The sequence below is a fragment of the Marmota flaviventris genome, chromosome 5, assembly GCF_047511675.1.
Source record: "Marmota flaviventris isolate mMarFla1 chromosome 5, mMarFla1.hap1, whole genome shotgun sequence".
NCBI lineage: Eukaryota > Metazoa > Chordata > Mammalia > Rodentia > Sciuridae > Marmota > Marmota flaviventris.
This window is the reverse complement of record NC_092502.1, coordinates 61,917,638-61,937,495: the sequence shown is the minus strand read 5'-3', so window position 1 is coordinate 61,937,495 and position 19,858 is coordinate 61,917,638. Positions and strand designations below refer to the sequence as shown.

The 19,858-nt window shown below is 49.3% G+C and overlaps 1 protein-coding gene across 4 annotated transcripts in view; it reads left to right on the top strand.

Annotated features, from left to right (window-relative positions):
- Positions 1 to 17,032, top strand: part of Arhgef37 (Rho guanine nucleotide exchange factor 37) — a 51,343-nt gene extending 34,311 nt beyond the window's left edge. For 2 of the 4 annotated variants that reach the window (XM_071612247.1, XM_071612248.1), the window contains exons 7-14: positions 257 to 361; positions 2,632 to 2,742; positions 3,568 to 3,897; positions 5,434 to 5,553; positions 6,433 to 6,561; positions 9,005 to 9,200; positions 10,886 to 11,043; positions 13,629 to 17,032. In XM_071612247.1, the coding sequence (XP_071468348.1) occupies positions 257 to 361; positions 2,632 to 2,742; positions 3,568 to 3,897; positions 5,434 to 5,553; positions 6,433 to 6,561; positions 9,005 to 9,200; positions 10,886 to 11,043; positions 13,629 to 13,838 (1,359 nt within the window). In that variant the 3' untranslated portion in view covers positions 13,839 to 17,032. The remainder of the gene's footprint in view (positions 1 to 256; positions 362 to 2,631; positions 2,743 to 3,567; positions 3,898 to 5,433; positions 5,554 to 6,432; positions 6,562 to 9,004; positions 9,201 to 10,885; positions 11,044 to 13,628) is intronic. The other 2 variants (XM_071612249.1, XM_027949326.2) reach the window with 2 other exon arrangements.
- Positions 17,033 to 19,858: the final 2,826 nt, after the last annotated feature.

The following is a 19,858-nucleotide window of genomic DNA, read 5'->3' as shown; positions in this document are numbered from 1 at the left end:
TAAAACACTTGTCCATGGTCACACAGTTAGGAAGCTAGGAACCAATTCATGCTTCTGTGTCTGATTCCATGATGTGGATGCAAAACTATTATGCTACATTACCTTTTAACTGTCCCACTCAGCTTTGGAGCTACAGGAACCTGATATGTAGGTGGGTCTGTGGAAAGATGGCTCCCAGTGAGGACATGGGACAAGGGAGCCAGTTGTACACTGCCCCCATGTGGCTTTTCTCAGCCTTCACATGCGTAACTTTCAGACAGAAGACAAGGAATTTGATGACCTAGAGGAGAGGTTCCAATGGGTGTCCCTGTGTGTGACCGAGCTGAAGAGCAATGTGGCCGCTTACCTGGATAATCTGGAGGTGAGGACCCTGCAGGGTTAAGAACAGGTGGGTCTGGACTAGCAGCAGCTACAGGGAGATGTGGATGGGCCGATCCAAGTCAGCAGCGCAAGCAAACACCTCAGCCCAGGACCAGCTAGCCCTGGCGCATCTCTTGCTAAGCAGGTCAGAGTTCAATGGGGTCCAAGGCCCCCAGAGAGACCAGCGCCTGGATCAGGGGAGAGAGACTGCAGTGCAGATAGAGTACAGGCAGGTACCACTATTGCGGTCTCTTTGGCGGTGGGTGGTTTGCAAATGCTTGATGTTCGGAAGTGCTAGCAGAGGGGGAAAGATGTTGTCTGGTCCATTTGCACAGACCACTTGGGCTCAGTGGATAATGGGATTTTGGGTGGCCTTACTGGAAGTCTGGGTCCATACTCCTCTTTGTGGGTGTCAGGTGGCCCTGCTGGCTCATGCTTCATCTGGAGTCCCCAGTGCATGGATCTGAGCAGCTAGGATCCTATTGTAGCACAGTGAGGCAGGGAAGCAATAGGACCCAGCAGGAGCCTGACATCCAACAGGCTGCCTATGAGACATTTTCAATAGACTTAAATATAGTGTTTGAAATTTTGAGGCTGAGGTGGGTATGGTAGCACATGCCTTAATCCTAGCAACTTGGGAGGCTAAAGCCGGAAGATTGCAAATTCAAAGCAAGCCTCAGCAACTTAGTGAGGCCCTAGGCAACTTAGTGAGGCCCTGTCTCAAAATAAAAAGGGCTGGGGATGTGGCTCAGTGGTTAAGTGCTCCTGGGTTCAATCAAAGAAATTTGGAGGCTGAATGAATGAATGAATGATCTAAAGGAAGAGCTGCTACCTGACTCTGGTTGACAATTGATGTATAGGAATGTGGGCCCCGTGTGGCTAGATCTTCTGATTTTAAGGAAAGAATACCCTGGACATCCTGACATGTCAATGTAAGAACTAATTAAATAAAATTTGAAATGTTCTGTGGGCCCTAGAAAATGCATCTTTTCAAACCAAATTCAGCCCACAGGGCCACCAGTTTGTATGCCACCCAGATTGTCACTTCTCTTGGCCAGTATTCCTCTTTTCCCCGTCACTGGTGCTGACTCATTCTGTCTGCATGGCCCCCTGGGCAGTGTTACCTCAGTCCCATTCATTGGCACAGACCACTTGGGCTTTGGGGTGGCCTTACTGGAAGTTTGGGTCCACACTCCTCTTTATGGGGGTCGGATGGCCCTGCTGGCCCATGCTTCATCTGGAGTCCCCAGTGCAAGGATCTGAGCAGCCAGGATCCTATTATGGCACAGTGAGGCAGAAGGGATAGGTGCTCAGAGGCAGGTCAAGAAAGAGGGGGAATGGACCTGCAGGTATTGGGCCTCGACAGAGAGAAGCCAGAGGGGTATTTGGCAGCAGAATGAACATTTGGAAGCATCAAAGCTGTGTTTGCTTAGATGCAGGACTTACACAGCTTATACAACAGATGCAGTGTTGACATTGAATCCCACAGTAAGAAAGGGCTTCTGTCTTTTACCCTCCAACAGAGTCAAGGAGAAGCCTCTGTGCTGATCATCTTGTTTTGGGGGGAGGGAGTGCGAGAGGGGTTACTTGGGATTTAACCTAGGGGCACTTTACCACTGAGTTACATTCCCCAGCCCTTTTTCATTTTTAAAAATTTTGAGATTTTTGCGAAATTGCTTTAGGGCCTTTCTAAATTGCTAAGGTTGGCCTTGAACTTGCAATCCTCGTGCCTTAGCCTCTAGAGTTGCTGGGATTAAGGCATGCACCACTGTGCCCAACTGCACTGTTCCATCTTTCACATGTGTGCAAGAAGTCACAGGTTCAGGGGTCTTCAGTAGGCATCAGTACCCAGGCAGAATTTATTAACATTGTTTTGTTTTTATGGCAATTATTTTCCTGTGTCTATGGCAGTTATTACTGTTTTTCCCTTTGTGGTAACATCGTAAGGTATTTTTTTAATGCATTGATTTAAATAAGAATAGTTGGAAAAGTGTTAATAGAAATATGCAGAATGTAGACATAGCAAAAAAATCACAGGTGGTTTGCAAATGCTTGAAGTTCAGAAGTGCTGGCAGAGGGGGAAAGATGTTGACTCAGTCTCAGGAAGAATTCATAATCACCCAAGAACAGGCTGTGTGCCTGCCTGTGATGGGGGTGGCGGGGTGCCGAGGGCCTGGGCTGCTGCTCTTCCAGAGCTTGGCTGCAGGGGATCAGGGGGAAGATGACCATGATGAGCCATGACTGCATGTGTCCTGTTGACCCTGAGTCCAGGCTTTCCTCCGCTTCCGGCCACATGAATGCAATCTGGACATCCCCGGAGGGCCTGTGGAGCAGTACAGCAGCCTGTCCAGAGACCTTCAACGCCAGGCCTTCCTGGAGTTTGTAAGTGGAACTTTTCTCCTTTCTTTGCCAGGCAGGTAGCAGAGCCTACAAGGATAATATTTAGAAGTCAGGCACTTTACACAATTGCCACATCCATAAGTGCTCTGGTCAGCAGGGTAGGGATTACTATTAGTGCATTTGCTGATAAAAATAGCCCCCACTAATGTTTATTGAGCCTCACTCTCTGCCGGGCGCTGTGCCAAGTCCTTTACATTCTTTACCTCATGAACTCCTCAGCACATGCTTTTGAGGGTGATACTATTAATAGTTCCATTCTGCAGATGAGAGCTTGAGCCTCAGAGGATGTGATCTCTTGGATTCTTTTTGAACATTTTTTTAAAATTTTTAGCTGCAGAAGGACACATGCCTTTATTTTATTTATTTATGTGGTGCTGAAGATCAAACCCAGTGCCCCACACATGTGAGGCAAGCGCTGTACCACTGAGCCATAACCCCAGCTCCTCTTGGGTTTTTATACAGATGGTCAGTAGTGTGCTGGAGTCTGAGTCCCAAAGACTGTGCTCTTGACTGTCACCCTCTGAAAAACTATTTTTCAAGATCTTTGCACAGTAATGATACTGAAGGGACATAAAGTGAGTGCCTCTTCTGTGCCAGGCACTCTCACTCACAAGCTCATTGTCAGCCATCCCTACGTTTCAGACCTGCAGACAGAGGCCTGGAGAGATGAGATAACGTGCTGCAGGCCACAGGCAGTTGGTGAAGGGGGAACTGGAACCCAGGCCTACCTGCCTCCAAAGCCCCTTCTCCCAGCCCCGGCCCCCAGCTGCCTCCCTGCCCACCTCCCAAGTTCTTCCCTCCCCACAGAAGCAGCGGCTGGAAGGCCTGGTGTGGAGGCCACTGTGCAGCTTGGCCAAAGCCCTGGTCGGCCCTCAGAACTTGATCAAGAAACGTCTGGATAAGCTGCTGGACTTTGAGCGGGTGGAAGAGAAGCTGCTGGAGGTGGGCAACGTGACATATGAGGAAGAGGCGGCTCGGCACACCTACCAGGCCCTCAACTCCCTGCTGGTGGCCGAGCTCCCACAATTTAACCAACTGGTTATGCAGTGGCTGGGCCAGATCCTGCGCACGTTTGTGGCTCTCCAGAAGGATCTTTCAGAGCAAGTGCTGCAGAGGGCAGAAGGCAGTGTGGCCCAGGTAAAGCCACTGGACTCGGGCACCTCTAGGGCATAGCCATGCAAGGCCCAGCCCCACCAGCCAACTGATTGCAGGGCTACCATGGTGCCCCTCTTTAGGATAGGCCCCCCAAACAGGCTGTCGAGTACCTAAGAGGGGCAGTGGACACCTTCTAGATCTCCCTCGTGTCTTTTCTTCCTCCTTAGCGTAGTCAGACCATGAAAGCAAGGAAGGACTGGGACTCCAGGCATCCCAGCTTCTGGGACCCAAACAGACCAAGTTGTGTTGGGAAAATAGCAGACTTGGGACCCATCTTCAGGTGGCAGAGACAGAAGGTCCCTTCTACATAGTCAGGAGTAAATGTCTGAAACTGGTGCTACTGCTATAACTTTTAGTAACCACCTCCTGGTGAGCTCTTGTTATATACCTGATTGGAGCACTTTCCATGCGTTATCTCATTTAATCCTCACAACAACCTCAGAGAGTAGGTATTATTTTTATTAACTTCATTTTAAAAATAAAGAAGCCAAGGCCCAGAGAAGTTAAGTAGCTCATGCAAGGCCACACAGATAATGAATAATAAACCCTGGTTCATATTCCAGAGCCTGGGCTCTGAACATAGTGCTCAGGTTGTACAGGAGCTCTCAGCTGAAAACAAAAATAGATTCCAGAAAGGTCTGTGAAAACCTCAACATGCAAACTTTCATTTTAAAAGTTTGAGGACTGGAGTTGGTATAGGAAGCTTCCACATGTTGCTCTGTGTTAATCCAAGCTGAATGGCTCTTGAGTTGGACATTGGGCACAATTTCAGTGGTCCTCAGTGACACTCAGTCTCCTGTTTTTCATGTTGCTTTCCCCATCCAGTTCCTTCCATTAAAATTCCTCTGAGATTTACCTCCTCCTCCCATCACCTCTGACCAGAGCCCCACTTTTGGCCCACTGTCCTTCTCTCTAGCACACCATCTCTGAGCATGACCACATTCCCTTTGCCTGGTCACTGCCTTAGCCTGGAAGTCCCCTCCATCGTCCCCCAGGCTTTCCACAGAGCCTGGCATACAGTACAGATGAATAAGTCTTTCCACAAAGCTCTCAGAATTGTGGTCCCCAGGCTACTCTGTCCCCCCATCCTTTCTACCCCACAGCCCCTGGGATGTGCGCAGCACTGGAAGCTGCCTCCTCAGGAGGGCTGGCACCGTTGGCCTTTCCTGCTTTTTGCCTCTCTCAGCATTTAGCACTGAGTTCTGTCTGAATCTCCCTTTTTGAATTGAGTTAGGCCTGAGCCATCTGCAGAAAGAAGCCTTTGTCTTCCCCAAAGTAGAAGCGTAAACCTGGCTCGGGGATCTTTTCTTGCTTCTCTCACCCTCTGCACTGGTGTGCAGCCTGGGATGTACAGGGCTGGGCGGTGTTGGGGGCTAACAGGAGGAGGCCAAATTAATAAAGCAGAAGGGAAGCGCCTTTCCTGAATGGTCCTGAACTGCAGACTGCGGGGGCCTGCTGGGGATTGCTGCCAGCCTGCCTTATCTGTGTCTGGTGGTCCCTTCACCTGTCCCTGTGCAGCTGGGAAATGCCTGCATGGCACATACCTCCACCTCTTCACAGTCTGTGGAAGAAAGTCCAGAGGTCAAAATGCAGAGTAAAGAGCCACCACTCAGAGAGTTGGACGTGTCCCTGTTGGCCGTGAGTCTCACGCACTCCTAGCTTGTCTAATAGGGATGCAGAGGTCCCTAATGGGGTCAGGGTCTCCGGACAGAGCATTATGCAGGACTCATTGTGTGACAAATAACATAAACCCAAACCACACCAGCTCCAGCATGAAGAATGTATTGATTTACACAAGCAGAGCCCAGGAGGGGGCCAGGCTCAGGCCTGTACCACGCAGGACTAATAATGCTGTCAGGGCTGTTTTCCTCTCCAGATGGGCTTTATTTTCAGGCAGTGGTTTTTTGTTTGTTTGTTTTTAAATTCTACATGGTGGGAGAGGTGACTAGGAAGACATCCAAGCTTGTACCTTTACCTTAGAAAATCTAAAGGAAGAGTGACCAAGGGCAGCCTTTACTTACTGAGTCTGATGGGAGGGTCCGATTGACCTTCCCTTGTCCTTATCATCCCTTGGATCTGTCACTGTGGCTAGGAGGAAGGGATACCAGGACCACCAGTCCTGTGGCTAGAGCACCATGACAGGCAGGTGATCTATAGAGAGAGACTTTTTTTTTTTTTTTTAAGAGAGGGGGGGGGAGAGAGAGAGAGAGAGAGAGAGAGAGAGAGAGAGAGAGAATTTTTTAATATTTATTTTTCAATTTTCGGTGGATACAACATCTTTATTTTATTTTTATGTGGTGCTGAGGATCGAACCCAGTGCCCTGTGCATGCCAGGCGAGCGTGTTACCACTTGAGCCACATCCCCAACCCCAAGAGAGACTTTCTTAAAGGAGAGTGAGCCAGCTGACCAGGACAAAAAAGCCCCTCATGACCTCTGGGGCTACAGTGTGGGTGGCCAGGGGCTTCTTGCCTCTCTGTCCTGCAGAAGGCTCTCTTGACAGTGTCTGTCCCACTCAGCTGCCCCACCACCACCTCTCTGAGCCGGCCTTCAGGAAGCTGGTGGAGGACACACTAGGCCAGACGGGTAGCCAGCTTCGTGCCTTTCGAGAAACCTTTGAGAAAGTGCTGCCACCTCCCACTGCGCAGGTAAGTGTCCCTCCCCACCAAAGACTGTCCAGTTCTTCCCCTGCCACTAGGGGGGACTCAATATTTCCCCCCCTCCCAGTATTTTCTGTTACTCGTGGAACTATTTTCTCTTCACTTCTCTCCTTCCTCTCTGTGAAATGCGGTTGGGTGGGCACATCCCCCAACACAGACCTCCTCTTCATGGCAATGAACATAGGGACAGCATAGGACTCATGGATCAAAAATAAGAAAACCAACATGTTAATACAGAGTGAAATTAGATAAAAGGATGGGAAGTGGTGATTGCGTCCCAAATCTGGAGCTTCCTCAAAAATTTCATCAAAACATATTCTTTTCCCTGACTCCTTTCTGATACCAGCTCAAAAGCAATATTTAAAAATGAGTGAAAAGTTTGAATAAAAAGTTGTTTAAATTTTCTTTTTGATATGGTACTTTAATTTTTATTTATTTATTTATTTAAATTGTAGATGGAAACAACTTTATTTATTTATGTGGTGCTCAGGATCGAGCCCAGTGCCTCATGCATGCTGGTCAAGTACTCTACCACTGAGCCACAGCCCCAGTGTGCAGAGCACACTATGTTAGCTCCGTGATGGTTTATAGAGCTGTGACTGGCAGACAGTTGTTTTTTTAAAAAAATATTCTACTCTAAAATATAAGGAAAGAGAGTATCTTCCAGTCCACTTGCAGAGTACATGTAGGTGGTCCATATTTTCAAACTCACAGGTCAGCTGTCGGGAGAAGGGGCTCCCAGAGTGTGGCAAAGCCTGGACCTGAGAACACAAACTGTGTTGAGTCACAAGTGAGATGTGAAGTGAGGGATCACGAGATGGCACCAAGATGCCCCATGAGGGAGAAAAGGCCCGGGGACACAGAGATGGGTAAGGGTCAGCAGAGCCAGGCAGATAAAGTGGCCTTCACACTTGGCCAGAGGGCAGAGGGCAGCAAGGACTAACTTCTGCCACAAGTGGGGAGACTGACTCCTTGGCCACAGTTGTCCCCAGCTGTCCCTGCCTCCCGCCCTGCAGTGAGGGCAGCCCACTGCCTTCAGGTCAGAGGTCTCTTAGGGGTGTGCTATGGACCCTGAACCTGGGGGAAAAGGAGGGGGACAGAAAATAGAGAATAGTAGCCCTTCAAACTCATCCTGGCAACCTCCTCTGTCTACTTAAAATAACAATTTTCTTACTGGAGAAGCAATCCATCCTTACTGTTGAAAAATTAGGAGACACAGAAGAACAAAAAAGAAACAAATGGAAATATCTACTTCCAGTGTGTGTTGTAAGTTGGCAGAAAGAGACACACCTGTCGGCCTCCCACCCTGCCACCCACACGGAGCCCTCTTGACTCCTGGCTGACTCGGCTAAGAGCACAGAACCCTGCAGAACCAGGTGGCCATGAGATGGGAGCTGGTGTCTTAGCGTGCCCCCTGGCACCTTCTGGGGTGCTGCTCTTCTCTGCACAGGGGGCTGGACAGCCTTGAGAGAAAGGCAGATGTCTGCTCCCCCACTCACTGGCTTTTACACTCATGCCGACGTCACCATTCCAAGAAGTACTATCCCAGCACCACGGTTCCAAAAAAAGCTGCCCCAGCTCTATGCTTCTGTTTTAGATCTGTTTAGGAACACTGAGCTGTCTTGATTCTTTATTCTTCTCTCTCTCTCTCTTGCTGGGGATTGAATCCAGGGCCTTACACTTGCTACACAGGAGCTCTACTACTAAATTGCATCCTGTCCTGATTTTTTTAAAAAACATTCCTATGGTTTGAACCCAGAGGTGCTCTACAGAGCTACATCCTCAGCCCTTTTTATTTTATTTACTTATTCTGGGGGGGACACTGGGGATTGAACTCAGGGGCACTCGACCACTGAGCCACATCCCCAGCCCTATTTTGTAGTTTATTTAGAGACAGGGTCTCACTGAGTTGTTTAGCACCTCACTTTTGCTGAGGCTGGGTTTGAACTCATGGTCATCCTGCCTCAGCCTCCTCAGCTGCTGGGATTACAGGTGTGTGCCACTGCATCCATCAGCCCTTTTTATTTTTTATTTTGAAACAGCGACTTGCTAAGTTGTCCAGACTGGCCTCAAACTTGTGATCCTCCTGTCTTAGCCTCCTGAATCACTAGGATGACTCTGAGCCCAGCTTGTGTCCCGATTTTTATTTTTAATCTTGACTCTGCATCCTCAATCCTAGGAGTTCTGTACCTGAGAAATTACAGAACTTGAGTTAGTATTTTAGGGAATCCCAGAAGCTGCAAGCTTCTCCTCAAATGCCTTTGGATGCTAAGAGCCAACCACCCACTAGCGAGAGCACAGTTGCTCTGATCAGGATGGGCCTTCATTGATGGAGGTAGGGTGGGTCAGGACCCCTGGCTTCAGTACATGTAGACACCAACCTAGACAACTTAACTCAAGCCCTGTGTCTGTCTGTCCCTCCTCTCCCCAGCCACTCCTTCCAGGCTCTGAACGGCAGGTGCAGGCTCTCCTCAGCAGGTATGGCCCCGGGAAGCTGTACCAGGTCACAAGCAACATCAGTGGGTCTGGGACTCTGGACCTGACCCTGCCACGGGGCCAAATCGTGGCCCTCCTTCAAAACAAGGACACCAAGGGCAACAGCAGTCGCTGGCTGGTGGACACTGGGGGTATGTGTGCCTTCTGGGAAAGCCACCCAATCAAAGTTGGTGGGGAGACAATCACTCTAGTGGGACAGATTCTGACTGTGCAAATCCAGGATGGGAATGAGCACATGTGACTGATATAGGGCCTGGGGTGCAGTCAGTGGGCTACGGAATGTCCAAACCAGGAATTCAGTCTTTCATTGCAACATCCTTCATTAAGCACCTGTGTTCCGGGTACTTTGAAAATAAGACAAGGGCTGAGTACAGTGGTGCATGCCTGTAATCCTAGCTGCTTAGGAGGCTGAGGCAGGAGGATCACGAGTTCAAAGCCAGCCTCAGCAACTTAGTGAGGCTCTAAGCTACTCAGCAAGACCGTGTCTCCAAATGTCTAAATAATATTTTAAAAGGGCTGGGGATGTGGCTCGGTGGTTAAGTGCCTCTGGGTTCATTCAATCCCTGGTACAAAACAAAACAAAAACAACAAGGACCCTACCTTGGGGGATCTCATAGACTCAGAGTAGACAGATATATGGCGAGAACCTCAGCAATACTGTGAAGGTTGGCGGTCTACACAGAGAAGAGGTGCTTGGATCCTGGCTACATGGACAGGAGCCTGATGTCCAGAACCAGGGCAGTGATGAAGCTGCCTCCCTCTGCTGGCCCTGGCCTTGGGTGTGCTGCTCAGGCCAGGGTGCCCCTGTGTAGCTAGGCTGAGTGCAAGAGGCACCATGAACCCAGGACAACAATGGCCTAGCAGCATGTTCCAGAGACAGGCATGTGACCTACAAGGTGAGGGTTGCCCAGGACTGTGGTGAGGGGACTCACAGATCATGTTGTCCCCGTCGGGCAGTGTCTTATAATTGTTGTTTAAGTATTTTAATGTGTATTGGAAAAAATATAACTGATCTCTGAGTCCATGATTATATTCATAATATTATGAATTATGAATTCATTATGTAGTATAAGGCCAAGTTTTAAAGAGTGGGTCAGTGTTAAAAATTAAGAAAGTGGTACAAACAGGCAGATGTCACAGAAAAGTGCTCTGATGACTGATGGGGAGGTTATGGAATGCGTGCTGGAGCAAGGCCTGGGCCCTGAGGACCGGATGTGGATCCAGCCCTACCACTTTCCTAACTCTGTGAGCCCAGGGAAGTCACGGAGCTTCTCCGAGCTCAGCCACCTCAACATAGGAGGGAGATCACAGCCTGACCCCACCTCAGGAAGTAGTGGGAAGACTAAATCACATGCTGGTTCTGTCACCTAGCAAGCCCCTGGGAAGTAATGGCCATTCATCCTGACAGCAACCAGAACAGCACTGGAGTGGCCTCTGCAGGAGAAGGAGCAGGCCACTTGGAGAGGAGCAAGGCGATCCTCGTCTGGGGAAGGCAGGGGAAGCAGCTTTGCTCTGGGCATCCACTAGAGGGACACGGGCCACCAGGAAAGCAGATTTCGTTCAGTCCAAGGGAGAACTTTGTATCTCTCTGTCAGCAGTTTACAGCAGGAGGGTTGACCCAGGAGGGAATGAATCCCCTGTCACTGGGGGTAAGCAAGCAGAAGCTAGAAATAGTGCACAGTGGGAAGGGGGGCTGGGAGGGTCCTGCATGACCCTGTCAGGACCCCCCGGGTGCTGAGACGCTGTTGGAGTTTCCCTCCACTGAACTGGATGGGAAGGCAGCCTGCAGCTGGTAACCTTCTGCATGTTTCCCTAGGACATCGGGGATACGTGCCAGCCGGCAAACTGCAGCTGTACCAGGTGGTCCCCAGTGAGAAGGAGCTCAGAGGACAGGCGGGGCCACGTGAGGGCTCCCAACACCTAACACCAGAGCCCACTCCAGCCCCTGTCTGCTCCGTCCCGGCTGTGACCCAGGTGAGTCTGGGAGAGGGTGCAGGCTTGTCTCTGCTCCACCACCTGGACTGGGCCTTAGATTTTCCTCTTCTGTCTGTGAGGCCAGGCCTTGATCAGTGACCATGTCAATGTCCTGGCCAGGGGTGGGACCTGGAGGAAGGGGCCTCCTACCCCTGCCACATTGACAATGGAGAGCTAATCCTTGTCCCCACCAGCCAGGCAAGCAGGGTTCATTCATTCATTCAGTATTGGCCAGCTATGGTGGCACATGAGACATAATGATGAACAAGAGTAAGTCATGGTCCTTGCCCTCCTCAAACTTAAAACCTGGGGAAAACAATGATTAATAAAATAAGTGCATGGATTACTGTAAAGTCAGCAGGGTTAAGTGCAAGAGCCCTGAGCGTGGAGAGATTTTTCTGAGAAGGAAGCTTTTTCTCAGATAGGAAGGGTGAATTAACTGCATAAGGGGTGTGGGTGACATGAGCTCTCCAGAAAGTATGTGTGACCTATGTAAAGGAGAGGACAGGGCTATGTGAGGGACTGGATGAAGTCAGTGGGTGGGGAAAGAGAGAGGGGCAGGGTGGGGTGAGGTACTGCTGGCAAGGTGGATGAAGACAGGCTAACTGGGGCCTGTGATCTTGGCAAGGACCTCAATCTTTCTCACAAAAGCAATGGGAAAGTTGGGCACAACTAGGGAGGCTGAGGCAAGAGGACCACAGGTTTGAGGCCAGTCTCAGCAACTTAGAAAAACCCTGTCTCAAAATAAAAAATAAAAAGGGCTGGGGATGTAGCTCACTGGTAGAGCACCCCTGGATTCAAGCCCCAGTACCAAAAAAAAAAAAAAAAAAAAGAAAGAAAAGAAAAGAAAAAGACAGTGGGAAATATGAACATCGTGTTCATGGCAGCATTATTCATAAGAACCCAAAGTAGAAATAACCCAAATGTCCATCAATATGATAGGTAGGCAAAACATGATACAGCCAGGCAGTGGAATATGATTCAACCATAGAAAGGAATGAAGTACTGTCATGTGCTATAGCATGGTTGAGCCTGGAGCACATGATGCTGAGTGAGAGAAGCCAGACACAACAGGCCACCTATTGTAGGGTTCTACTTATATGAGTGTCCAGAATAGTCAAATCCATGGATGGAGAAAGTGTAGTCATGGGCAGGGCTGAGGGACAGGGAACAAGGAGTGACTGCTAACTGCTGTGGGGTTTCTTTTTGGGGTGGTGAAACGTTCTGGAATTAGATGGTGGTAATAGTTGTACTTATCTATGAACCTACTAAAAGCCACTGCATTGTACACTTTAAAAGAGTAACATTATAGGTATATGAATTACATCTCCAAAAAAAAAAAAAAAAAAGAGGCCACTGAGGGGTTTAGCTTTGCAGGGCAGAGTCCTTGTTAGGTCAGCAGCATGGTGGGGTCCTTGAGAGGAATGGATGAGCTGGCAAAGCTGGAGGGTCATATTATGAACATCCAAGAGTGGAGGGTGCTGTCCCAGGTGTCAGCAGCAGTCAAAGGGGAACTCACGGGTGAGGTTTGAGTGACAGAAAGAATACAGCTGAAGGGGAGGGACCCAGTGGTGCTGAGCACAGTCTGCGTATGTGTTGGCTGGAGTGCTGAGGAGCCTGGAGCTGCTGTAGAGATGCCTGGAGAAACAACCTAACTGCATGGCTCCTGTTGCACCCACCATGAAGGCTCTGGGCCAACATCCTCAGCCTTAGCCAGAAATAGTGCACCATGGCTGCAAGGGACTCTCAGGGTGCACCAGAGGCCCTGACCACCCAACTCAGCCCCAGCCCAGTGCCTCTGGGAAAGGTTGCCACTGCCACCCAGCTTCCAGCCAATGTTGGCAGTATCTCAGGGAAGCCCCACCCTGGGCTCAGCTCTCCATCACCCAAACACTCTAGAAGCTTCTGCTCTGTTCAGGGGTGCTCAGTGGACTCCCCTGGGACCCTCTCAGGCTGCATATGGCTCCTTAGGCTTGGCCACGGTAATAACAGCAGTGGTAATCACAATCCAAGTAGCCTGGGCCTTGACTATGTACCGGGCCCTGTGTGAAGCCCTCTGTATGTATTCATTCATTAAATTCTCAGAATGACCCAGAAAGTAAAACATCATTACTCCCATTGCATAAGATGATGAAACAAAGGCCCAGAAAAGTTAAATAATAGTTTAATAAAGGCCCAGGAGGGCTTTTCCTTAACAAGTAACCATGTTGCTCAAACTCCTGCCTCTGGGCTGGGAAACTGGCCTGATGGATAGAACCCTTAGGTCTGGGGAGGCAGAGGCTGCTAAGCCGGCTCACCTGCTCTGAGGTCACAGCTGTGTATTTTGAATAAGTTCCTGACTTCTCTAAGTCTCAATTTCCTACTCTGAAAAACTGGGGCAAATAGAATGATAGAATTGTGAAAAACAAGACCCAGAAAAGTCCTGGAGCAGCGCCAACTGCCTAGTAATCGCTAGCAGATGTCGTTGTCTTTGACACAAAGGATGTACCCGGTGAGGCAAGGAATGCCCTCGTGGGGACCCGAGTCGGGTAGGATGAACAGCCTCTGGGGCTTAACCATTGCCATATCACCTTTGTGTGTTTCAGGTGGTAGCCGTGTACCCCTTTGTGGCCAGGAGCAGCCATGAAGTGAGTCTGCAGGCAGGCCAGCCTGTGACCGTCTTGGAGGCCCAGGACAAGAAGGGGAACCCAGAATGGAGCCTGGTGGAAGTGAATGGGCAGAGGGGATATGTACCTTCCAGCTTCCTGGCCAGAGCCCCAAGTCCAGCTCCATGGGGCTGGACTCTGCCCTCTTAGGGTGCCCTCCTCTATGTTGCCAAGGGATGGGAAAGGTTTAGAGGCTGTGATCCTGGTGGGAAAAAGAAGCAAAGAAAATGTGGGGGTGGAAGGATCAGGCCAGGGTGAGTGGAGGGCATCCAGAAGGCAGCAGGGAGAAGCAGCTGGGCCTGGCAGATGCTGGGTGGGGGTGACTACCAAAGGCCCCAGCCAGGATCACTCACTATGTCTACCTTAAGAAGCCATGCCAACCTGCAGTCACAACTTGCTAGATGGCAGGTCATGGATGATTGGCCAGGACTTGCCACAGCTTGTAATTACCTGTGATTCCATCCAGGCCTGCCCACAGGAGTGGGCCACCAGGTGAATGTTACCTCTGTGTTGGGTGGCTATAAGGAGGGACCCCTGGAGAAGTCCAGAGCTGCCTGGCCTCACAGTTCCAGCCTGTGTCAGGGGTTGACCAGTTGTCTTTTGTTTCTCCATACTGTGAGCTGAGTTATCTGGGACAGTGAACCACTGGGAGCCCTCTCCAGAGGGGAGCCATGGTTTGGCCAGTGGAGAGGTTCCCAGGAGACTCTTGGCCAGGCCCTGGAGGAGGTGTGGCCGAGTCACAGTTCTGGAATGTGTGTAGGCAAATTCAGAGGAGGTTCCAGGGAAGTGGGGATTTTGACAGCATGTCAGGTGGGGTGTGTGAGGCTGTTGGCAGCAGTGCACAACCTTGTTTTCTCTGGACCAGGGGACAAAGGGACATGCAAATCATTGCAGAAACTCTGTGAGGTAGGTGATTACAGGCCTGGTGGGTGGGGGTGAGGTAATGGCTTGGTTTCCCATTTCTGGGTAGAAGAGCTGAGGGAACCCCCTGCTTTCAGTTGCCTCCGAGGGCCTGGAGGCAGCAGTGGGTGTGGGTGGGAGGTGGCTGGCTGTGGGCCTTAGACATAGGACACACTGCAGCTTTCCCACCTAGAATGACTTCACTCACATGGCTGTGAGAGTGATCCGAGGCTCAGGACGTTGAGGCTTGTCAACCTTGAAGGGTGTGATACCAGGGTAAATTCCATCAGTGGTGTCAGTCAGGTGGGCCCAGCCACTGCTGGCCTAGGTTGGCAGTCCTGTGCACCCTGTGTCCAGCCCATGGCAGCAGACATGGTTCACGGCAGAGTGTCCTTTCCCTCAACCCAGGATCTATCTTGAGGTCCTTCTGCACAGCCATGCATTGTTAGGAGATTTTGTGGTGCAGATGGCATAGAGAGGCTATGCCAGCATTGGGAGATATAATCTTTAGGACCACTGTCATCCACACAGTCCATAGTTGACATCATGCGGCCCATAGCTGAATTCACTGTGAATAAGTCACCCCTTTCTCAAACCTGGGAATTGAATCTCCTCAATAACATGCCTGCCCAGGAAGCCTGATCTGGGGCAATGCTGAATGTAGCCACTGAAGGGTCACCGCCTCTAGGCTGATGCTTTGGGCTAAGATACACTGCAAGATTCACAGGAAGGGGGAAATTGATGCATTGTGATCTTCATCTATCTTGCAAGATTGGAACGGATCCTTATGAGAGTGTATATAAAACACAGTTTAAGCCAGGTGTGGTAGTACGCACCTGTAATCCCAGCAGCTTGGGAGGCTGAGGCAGGAGGATCAAGAGTTCAAAGCCAGCCTCAGCAATTTAGTGAGGCCCTAAGCAACTCAGTGAGACCCTGTCTCTAAATAAAATACAAAAAAAGGACTGGGGATGTGGCTCAGTGGTTAAGCACCCCTGAATTCAATCCCTAGTACCAAAAAAAAAAAAAAAAAAAAAAAAAAAGAAAAAGAAAAGAAAGAAAAAGAAAAAAATCCCTGTTTAGATTTATTTTGAAGAATGTCTCAGTGTTATACCTTCAGTGCCTAACGCTGTTAGCTCTGGTTCTAGAAGGCTCTTGAGAAATACATGCTTGTCTGTGTCAGACAGGCTGTAATGTGCCTCCTCTGGGCTTGTTAAAGCATGAAGATTCTGCATAATGCAAGAGAAGCTCAGTCCCCACAATCTATTTCCCAGCCCCAAATTCACTTTACTACATGTGCTCGTAGCATTCTCCTTTCTCTTTCCTGCTCAGACTTCTGATAAAAATTGGAATCAGAGAGAAACAGATAATAAAGTAGGCAATCCACTTGTGGGTTGCTCAGGTACTTACTGACAGCCCGCTGTGTGCTGTCAATCTAGCTCAGGGCTTCTCAGCAGGGCTGCTCACTGCGGCTACCTGGGCAACTTTAAATCATGATGCAAGCCAGGAGCCCACCCAGAGAGGCCCATGTGATTGACCTGGGGTGTGGCTCAGGCCTCAGAACTGCAGGAAGTTCCCCCAGGTACAGCTAATGTGCAGCCAGGTTGAGAACCCCTGCCTGATCACACAGTGGTAGACAAATAGACCTGGGGTCAGAGGTGGGATGGGGTGAACTAGGAAGTGCCCCATCTGAGCTTTGTACTAGCTGTTTAAACAGGCAGCTTTAGAGGCAGCTTGAAATAGGACAGCCTGTTCTGTCAGGTCCCAGAATGTATATTTATTAAGTGCCATTAAAAGGGACCGAAACAAAATTGGATGTTCTTGTAGGCATAAGGGAGAAAAATGAAATATGCTTGGAACCAAGGCTATTTCATGAAGGGAAATAAAAATGTGTTCAGTAGCATGTGGGTTATGGTTTCTCATAGGCCAGTGGATGAGATTAAAAGTCACTGAAGAGTGAGAAAATGCATATCGAGAAGATAGAGAATGGCCTATATTTTTTCCAGGGGACTCTGTGTAATGTGCCTTCTTTACCCCAAAATGCCTAGAACCCTTTGCACTGTGTCTCATTCATTTCACCGTTGGGTTATCATGTGCTAACTTGCCAAGATATTTACTTAAGGACTGCACAAGGCTTTCAGGAGTTGCAGACTCATTCACAAGGGTGACCCTTGCTCCCTGCAGGGGAGGGAGACCTCTTTAACCCTTTGGACTCCAACTCAGTTTTGGACATGAGAATAAGATTGCAGTAGCCAAGGGCTGGGATGTAGCTCAGTGGTGAAGCACTTGCGTAGCATGTGTGAGGCCCTGGGCTCAATCCCCAGCACTGAAAAAAAAAAAAAAAAGATTGCAATATCCAAGGAAAGATGAATGAATTCTTGTTTGATGTAATGAGCACTTGCTCCGTGAGTAACTGATGTGAAATGCTGGAAATAAAAGATTGCAAAGATGACAGTGTGTCTGGAATTTGTGGCTTTAACCATTGGGTAGTCAGCTGCCCCGGTGGGCCATTTGCTCATTGGACACTTGCTATCTATAAAAATGGCACCTTGTTTGTCCATGTGTTTATTTGAATGCCTGCTTGGTGCCTCCAAGAGTTGGATAGAGATGCTGGGAATACAGAAAGAAATCAGACAGTTGGGGTCCTGTCCTTCCAGAGCCCACAATCGGAGGGAGACAGACCAGTCAGCAGTTAGGTATGCAGATATAAGGGTCAGGATAGGGCAGTAACAGGAACTTAAGGCAGGGGGTGGCCTCTGACTCAGACCTGGTGGTCCAGGTAGGCCTCCTGGAAGAAGTGCTATCCAAGAGGAGGCCCAGCAGGCACCTGGGTTAGGTGAAGGTAATCAGAAGGGCTCATGGAAAAGCCAGAGGTGATGGCGGTGATGGCAGGTGCCAGAGGGCTGGAACCCAGGTGTCTGCAGGGTGTGGGGCAGCCTGGTAAGGAGCTTCAGGTTTTATTCTGAGGGCAGTGGGAAGCTACTGAAGGCCTTGAAGCAGAAAAGTGACAGGCTCAGAATTTTATTTTAGGAAGATCACTAGGCTCTGGCTGTGTTCCTGATGTGCCCACAGGAGATTGCCTGCCCTACTAGGACAGGAAGTGTTTCTTCCAGAATTTCTCTAAGCCTCTGTCATGTGCTTTACGTAATAGATGTTGATGCATATTGCTTAGATGACACAGAAGGGATGGGAACACCAAAGCCCTGACTTCAAGCCATCTCCCGACTGGCTGGAGATGGACGGCATCAAGCAGCTTTCTCTCCCTCCAAGGCACAATGCCATCAGCACTCATGAAGAAGTGCGTGGGCCAGGCTGGTAGGTGTTCAGGCAAGGGGGAGATCTGAGAGGGCTGAGGTGCTCAGGGATGGTTTCCTGGAGGAGGTGGGGCAGGTGCTAGCCTTGTGGGATAGATAGAATTTGGGAAAGCAGAAGAGACAAAGTCCTTCTCAGGCTTGGGGAAGCAAGGTGGCAGATGAAAAGTCCCTAGCACTCAGCCATAGAAAACCTGAGTCTGGCTGGGGATGGTGGTGCAGGCCTGTGATCCCAGTTAACTCAGGAGGCTGAAGCAGGAGGATCACAAGTTTAAGGCCAACCTCAGCAACTTAATGAGACCCTGTCTTATTTAAAATTGGCTGGAGATGTAGCTCAGTGTAAAGTCCCTCTGGGTTCAATCCCCGGTACTACTACTACGACGACTAATAATAATAACAGAAAAGAAAACTTGAGTCTGAGGTCTACTTGACCTTAGGCAAGTAGCAAATGCATTTATCATGGCTTCTATATGTGAAGAAGTTTAATGAAGGCCTCTAGCCTGCCCTGTCCTTCCCCAGAGGGCTCCCAATGAGTGACCCCTGGCTCGCCTCACCAGGACCTCATTTCTAACAGGGAAGAGTCATTTTAGGAGGCGTGACATAGCCTAAGATGCTCTGAACTAGAGATAAAAAGCTGGATCCATTTCCCCCACACACAGGGATTGGGGTCTCCACCCCCAATCTGTTCACTTAACCTTCCTTATCTGTCAAGCTTTGAACTTACCCTTTGTTTTCTCATCTGTAAAATGCATGCAACAACTCCTTTTCTTACAGGATTGTTAAAAATTAAATGAGACAATTGGTGAAAAATGGTCTTGCAGAGAATCACTGATGTGCATCATGGAATGTGTGAGCTGTGACCACCAGGGGGCAGCAGGGTTCTGCCCATCCTCTGAGCAATGGCTAGGAAGCACCTCTGGGGTCAAACTGCAATGCCCATGATGCTCAGCAGGGAGAGCAGAGAGGAAGCCCAAGAGAGAGACGTTAGGGAGTAGTGGGGACTGTGTTGGACCAGAGGCTGATACACTACGTCTAAAGAGCTGCAGCTTCTTGGTTCCAACCAACAACTGCAACATTGAAATGAGAGCCTAGTGGGACCAGATACTTTGATTTTTCAAAAGAAGCCAGAAACCAGTTTTTGTTTGTTTGTTTGTTTTTATATGAAATCTTATGTGTGGAGGTTGTGCAATCTACACAAGCCCCTTCTTTGCATCGGCTGCCTGACTGTGGGTGGCTGTTCTGGATTTCAGTCTTGACTGTCAGAATCTTCACTGAAGAATTAGTTCGGTTCTGGGCTCTGCTCTATACTGCAGGGTACCATGTTTCCCAGGCTCTTTGCCCTCTGGTTACCTGGTAGGTTGGGCCCCTGGGAGGCATTGGCTGGTGGGAGCAGCCAAGGCATTTCCTCCTATCTTTGCTTCAGGGAGAATCTCTGCCAGTGGCTGGTCTCCTCTATGGTCCTAACTCCTACTGGATGGTCCTCCCTCATGGTCCCCAGTCCCATTGGACAGGCCTGGCTATGCTTCCAGTGTCTATCTGGTGGCCCCAGATCCTGGACATCAATAACATCGCCTCTTCCCTACGTCCCTCCAGCCCTAGGGGCTGTAATGTCTTTTTTTTTTAAAAAAATACATATATATATATATATATATATATATATATATATATATATATATATATAAAATATTGGGGATTGAACCCAGGGGCACTTTACCACTGAGCTACCTCTCCAGCAGTTTTTATTTTTTATTTTGAGACAGGGTCTCACTAAGTTGCTTAGGGCCTGACTAAATTGCTGAGACTGGCTTCAAATTTTAGGTCCTCCTGCCTCAGCCTCCCAAGTCATTGGGATTATGGGTGTGCATCACTGCATCCAGCTGTAATGTCTATTTGCTGTTGATAATCTCTGGGATGCTATTCAGATCTTCTCTCACCTGAGTATCCTATTTATTTATTTATTGG